Source organism: Austrofundulus limnaeus, unplaced genomic scaffold, assembly GCF_001266775.1.
Source record: "Austrofundulus limnaeus strain Quisiro unplaced genomic scaffold, Austrofundulus_limnaeus-1.0 Scaffold14, whole genome shotgun sequence".
Lineage (NCBI taxonomy): Eukaryota > Metazoa > Chordata > Actinopteri > Cyprinodontiformes > Rivulidae > Austrofundulus > Austrofundulus limnaeus.
Genome location: NW_013952416.1, coordinates 4,450,456 through 4,456,772, shown reverse-complemented (window position 1 = coordinate 4,456,772; position 6,317 = coordinate 4,450,456). Strand labels below are relative to the sequence as shown.

The window sequence follows — 6,317 nt, the reverse complement described above, 5'->3', positions numbered from 1 at the left end:
GTCAGGGAGTGACAGAGCAGGAGGTCAGGGAGTGACAGAGCAGGAGGTCAGGGAGTGACAGAGCAGGAGGTCAGGGAGTAACAGGATGGAGGTCAGGGAGTAACAGAGCAGGAGGTCAGGGAGTAACAGGATGGAGGTCAGGGAGTAACAGGATGGAGGTCAGGGAGTAACAGGATGGAGGAGGTGAAGGAGGCTCAGCTCAGTGACCATCAGCAGGGTGAACATGGTCTGTCCAACGTTGAATCCGTGTCTCCAGTTGTGGTAGGTGATCTTCCTGTAGCCTTTACTGAGAGAGTACATGAATCTGACCAAGACCTGAACAAACAAACAAACAAACAAACAAACAAACAAACAAACAAACAAACAAACAAACATGTTACTGCTCAGGTTTGTGTTAATAAGACAAGAGCTGTTAAAGAAAAATAAGAATTTGTCTAAAAACACATCTCTTGTGGATCAGACCAACCAAATTCTTATCCACCCTTAGGAAGGAGGGTAAGAKTGATTTGCACGTGAGTTCTGCTCACATAAACCAAACAGATAAAGAGAAACAATAGATGCAGCTTTAATTCAACAGTGAACTTTCCTACTTCTGCAGCTTGTTTCCTGCATGGTTCAGACTAACGGTCAGTAATGATCACTCTGCTCTTCATGATGCTGGACSTCAGTAAATCTCAAACACTGCAGAGTTACTTTTCCAACAGAGCCACAATGTCAGAGGCAGAACCTGAGCTTTGTTACCACACTTTACAATGTAAAAACCCTGTAAACTCAGTGAACCAGTGAGTGAATCAATGAGTGATCCAGTGAGTGAACCAGTGAGTGAACCAATGAGTGAACTAGTGAGTGAACCAGTGAGTGATCCAGTGAGTGAACTAGTGAGTGAACCAGTGAGTGAGCCAGTGAGTGAACCAATGAGTGAACTAGTGAGTGAACCAGTGAGTGAACCAGTGAGTGAATCAATGAGTGATCCAGTGAGTGAACCAGTGAGTGAACCAATGAGTGAACTAGTGAGTGAACCAGTGAGTGATCCAGTGAGTGAACCAGTGAGTGAACCAATGAGTGAACTAGTGAGTGATCCAGTGAGTGAACCAGTGAGTGAACTAGTGAGTGAACCAGTGAGTGAACTAGTGAGTGAACTAGTGAGTGAACCAGTGATTGATCCAGTGAGTGAACCAGTGAGTGAACCAATGAGTGAACTAGTGAGTGAACCAGTGAGTGATCCAGTGAGTGAACTAGTGAGTGAACCAGTGAGTGATCCAGTGAGTGAACCAGTGAGTGAACTAGTGAGTGAACCAGTGAGTGAACTAGTGAGTGAACCAATGAGTGAACTAGTGAGTGAACCAATGAGTGAACTAGTGAGTGAACCAGTGAGTGAGCCAGTGAGTGAACCAATGAGTGAACTAGTGAGTGAACCAATGAGTGAACTAGTGAGTGAAACAATGAGTGAACCAGTGAGTGATCCAGTGAGTGAACCAGTGAGTGAACCAATGAGTGAACCAGTGAGTGAACCAGTGAGTGAACCAGTGAGTGAACCAGTGAGTGAAGCAATGAGTGAACCAGTGAGTGAACCAATGAGTGAACTAGTGAGTGAACCAATGAGTGAACCAATTAGTGAACCAGTGAGTGATCCAGTGAGTGATCCAGTGAGTGAACCAGTCAGTGAACCAGTGAGTGAACCAGTGAGTGATCCAGTGAGTGAACCACGCCGCACCTCTCTGGGAATGTGAAACTTGTCCACCACTTTCAGCTCGTAGTACATCTTGATGCCACATTTCACCAGATCCAGCTCCGAGTGCTCAAAGTCGCAGAAGTGAAACTCAAAGATCTCAGCTTTCTTGGAGTTGGGCAGAACCTCTGACTGCAGACAAAAACAGAAGAACTCGTTTATTTCAAACTGAGACAGTTTCCATGATTTGAACTCTATGAGCTCATTTTTTTCTTCTGTGGGATTTTTTTAACACATCTTGTTCTGCAATTTTTGTGCTATTTTAACAATTCACATATCAAAACATTCAACTCCTTCAGGACATTCCAGCTATGACTTTTAGTATTTCAACTAGTTATACCTTTTTAGCTAGTTGACTTTTTCGGCCACATCTTTCCCGTTGAAAATGAATGGAGATGTTTTTAACGTCCTTAAATTCCTTCAAAATGTTTCTAAATCTTTACAGAACTTTACTTCTTCTGGTTCTGCTCTTTGTAACTTCATWGTGCTAATTTTAGCTACTTTTCTGTGTAAATTTTAGCTACTATTTTTGTGCAAATTTTAGCTACTTTTTGCTAATTTTAGCTACTTTTGTGCTAATTTTATCTTTTTCTGTTGTTTCAGCTATAATTCTGCTTCTTTCTGCCATTTTTCTGTTTTTTCTTATTTCTTGCACCTCTTTCTTCTAATTTGAGCTATTTATGCTTTCTGATATTTTCAGCTATTTGCTGCAATTTTAGCTAATGTTCAGCTGTTAGCTAAAGTTAGCTTTTTTAAATTTCACATTTTTGTGTCTATTTCAGATCCTTTTTGCTGAGTTCGGCAAACCTTATGCCTTCTGGCTGGTTCAGGAATTTCCAGCTACATTTCAGCTGCTTTACTTCTCATTTAGGCTGTTTTAGCTATTTTACAACAAATTATCACCGTTTTGTACTTTTATTATTTGTTTTCCACTAATTTGACATTTTTCTACCCATTTTACCGTGGGTGCTAATTTTAACTTGTATCTTTTTTTCTGCAGTTTTATCTGTTTTTCTGCTCCTTTCAGCTGTTTGTCTCTTCAGATAAAGTTTTATATTTTTCTTTCAGCTTTTCAAATTTGAACTCGCAAAATCTGTTTTGATAGAGAACATTTTCAGCTCCATTTCAGCAGCTTTCAGCTAAAGTTTTCAGCAATAAGCATTCACATTAGCATTTTCGCAGGAAATGCAATTTCTCTAGTTATATTTATAACATATATTTTATTGTAGAAGCAAAAGCTGAACATTTCGTTGTTGTTGTTGTTGTTGTTGTTGTTGTTTTACCAGAATCTCCTGGAGTTCCTCCTCCTCACACTCTTCCGGCTCCTTCCCCCACCTCTGTCTGGTGTCCTGCAGAAACACACACCAGAACGTCTCACCTTGGCTGAAGCGGAGCATCAATCAGCCGATCTGAGGTCAAACACGGTCGTGTCTTTCAGCTTTTCTCCTCTCTGTTCACTAACAAATCACCTCGTAGAAACTGACAGCTTATTTCATCTTACAGATGCTGCTGCTCGGCTTTTTTACACCAACTGCATCAAAAAACTGCTTCTGAACTGGTTTGTTTTTACAACACTGAGGTTCTGATTTCTTGTGTGTTTTTAGAAGAAACCTTTGTTTTGCTATATTTTTTATTTATTAGGGCTGCAGCAATCCATGCATCAGTATGGAACCGTGAGGATCAATACATTTATTTTATCAACTTGTCTTCTGAAGATGCTCTGTGTTGAAGGATCAGTGGATCTGTGTTCGACTACTCCACCTAGGCTGCATTGTCGAGCACAGATCCACTGAGAAAATTTAAAAACTGGACTTTTGAGGTTAAATCAGGGGTCTGCAACCTGCGGCTCTGGGGCCGCACGTGGCTCCTTGGTCCCTCTGCAGTGGCTCTTTGAAGATTGGCCAAAAAATAATGAAATTATTATTTTTTATTTGTTTTTTTATACCCACAACAGAAATTATTTGTATTCAAATATGTGATAAATACTACTAATACAAAAGGTAAAACATGTTCATTAGTTCATGCTAGTCTGTTGTTTACTTAAATAATCCAACTTCTTTCAATGATCTTTYTCTCAAATCCATCAGAATTACCTTTAAAGAATTTGAAGACTATATAATAATAAGAATTACAAAAAACACGCCTGAATAGTTCAGTTGTACTAGTTTTTTGAAATTTGGTATAAACTATACACTGTATTTTCTTGTTTACATGAATATAGACTTTTCTTTTGTTCTGATGGGTAAAAATAATAATAAATAATAAAATTCACAATATATTTTTTAGCTTTATGATGTCACCTCCACTGGCCATAAAGATTGCTGAAAAGGCCTCGAAAAGGCCCACGGACCACCAGTTGATAACCACAGTTGTAGCTTGTTTTCGGCTCCAGACTTATTTTATTAGTGCTTCGAGTAGCAGAAATGGCTCTTTTGATCGTAAAGGTYGCAGACCCCTGGGTGAAACAAATGTTTMTARTTAATTTCAATAAATCACATGTTAAGAAGGACATTWCTCTTTTTGTATCAAAAAATATCAAACCATGAGGCTAAAAGATGGAGCAGCTTCTCTCTCAGGGGCCCAAAACAATTTATTTTGCATCCATCAGTTTCTGTAACTTACATGGAACATGAGACAGAACTTGACAAGCTTTACTTTGTTTTTTAATTTTATTTAGGAAACTCAAGAGGCTGGTTTGATGAATCAATCAAACATCAAATCAATAGAACAAAAGTGTTTTTCTTTTAATTAAGCTGAGCTTTAGGCTCACATGGGGAAAAACAAGAAGCTTGAAAATGTTTAAATCTGTGGAGTGGGACTGAAACATAATAACCTTGTATTAATATTTTAAATCCTCCTTTTCTCGACATATAATCAGCATCAGTTTAGCTCCTCATGGAGTCGTTGATCTGTTCAGACTTTTAAATCTGTTTCTTTGTTTTGACTCAGGTACAGAGTGAGATCCAACCGGAGCTTTCGGGTTTTTGTGTTTCTTATTTTAAAACTTCTCACATGTTGTTGGTTATTTTAGTTTGACTGAATTAAAAGGCACTTTTTCCGCGCTGTAGAAGAAAAGAAGCWGATTTCGGTGTTTACCTACTCACCAGAATGTTCTGGATTTCRTCTTTGCGACACTTGACGTGGTACAGAACCATGTCCTGGAAGATGTCCTTCCTGTTCTCCAGCTTGTTCATCTTGTCGTAAGTATCGGTGTTGAGCACAGACCAGCCCAGGAACTGGGTCAGAGACTGGAGAGAAAAAAAAGATAATAAAAATATTTATTCAGATTACAGCAGAGTCTAAATGAACAATCAGTGAAGACAGAAATCAGATGTTTGACAAAACCTTGACCTGATTTATTTTTGTGTAAAAGCAGTTGTTTTGGGGGGCTTTGTTGTTGCTTATTTTTGCATTTATTAATAAGAAAACAACTTTTTGTATGAATTATTAAGACACGATAATGTGACATTTTGGAGAAACAGTAAAGCTTTTATTTTTCTAAATTATATCATTTAAAGCTTTCTAATGAGCAATATTAAACATTCAAACATGTTTACAATGCACTATGTGATAAAGAAAAAATCCTAAAGATTGTTGAACTTGACTTAAGTCAAATAAGTTAATAACAAGGTAATAACAGCTGAGRATCAGGGGYRGTTCTAGGGGCGGGGCCACAGGGGCATTAGCCCCAGCTGAAATCTGATTTTGGCCCCCTGAAGTGCCCCTGTCCTGTCACTCATCTGTCCTTTACCTGGGAGTGATGATGGTGGATGCAGTTCCATGTTCAAACACTAGAGGCACTAATGAGTCAAACAGTAAAGTCTAAAATGAATCAAGCTGACAGAATTCTTCTTCTCTTCTTAAAAATGTGAACAATCCCGCAAAAAAGTCTTTCAACTGACAAATGACGGCTGGATTTTCTCACGTGTTGTGTGTTTGAAAATATTTCATCTATGTTCAGTAAAATGTGTGAAAAACTGGTGAGGAGAATTTACTGTGCAAGATTTTTGGTACCACTTTACAATCAAGCTCCTCTTATAGATGACTTATAAAGAGTTTATCGATAGGTTATTAATTCATTTGTAAAGTTTACACTTCATAAATCATTAACAGATGAAACTGGACAATTTTGTCTCTTTCTCGTCCTTAATTATTGCATAATAAACACATATTAATCATTTTTAAAGTGTTTACAGATTAATTAATAACCTATCTATAAACTCTTTAAAAGCCATCTATAAGGGGGCCTTATTGTAAGGTGGTACCTTTTTTTTTTAAATTACATTAATTACAAGTGTTTGAAGTGTAAAATGTATACACTGGGAATTTGTGTGAAAGGATGTTGAACAAAGACTTGGCACCTCTATGAATATGGTGGCCCCTTGATGGCCCCTGACTCAGAAAAATCCTAGATCCGCCCCTGATGCAGTAGAGCTGCCATGTTTTGTGTTCAGAGCAGAAAAAAGACTTCAGGTCCAGACATAAATAATGCAGAGACTCTGAATGGTCTGTAGTGTATTTATAAACCACACACACACACACACACACACACACACACACACACACACACACACACACACACACACAC

The 6,317-nt window shown here is 38.4% G+C and overlaps 1 protein-coding gene across 1 annotated transcript in view; it reads right to left on the bottom strand.

Moving 5' to 3' along the window:
- pde6a (phosphodiesterase 6A, cGMP-specific, rod, alpha) overlaps positions 1-6,317 on the bottom strand; it is a gene marked incomplete at its 5' end in the record, with an annotated part of 41,581 nt that overhangs the window by 13,500 nt on the left and 21,764 nt on the right. The window contains 4 exon segments of the mRNA XM_014002543.1: positions 208-315; positions 1,715-1,861; positions 3,013-3,078; positions 4,834-4,977. Coding sequence (XP_013857997.1) covers positions 208-315; positions 1,715-1,861; positions 3,013-3,078; positions 4,834-4,977 — 465 coding nt within the window.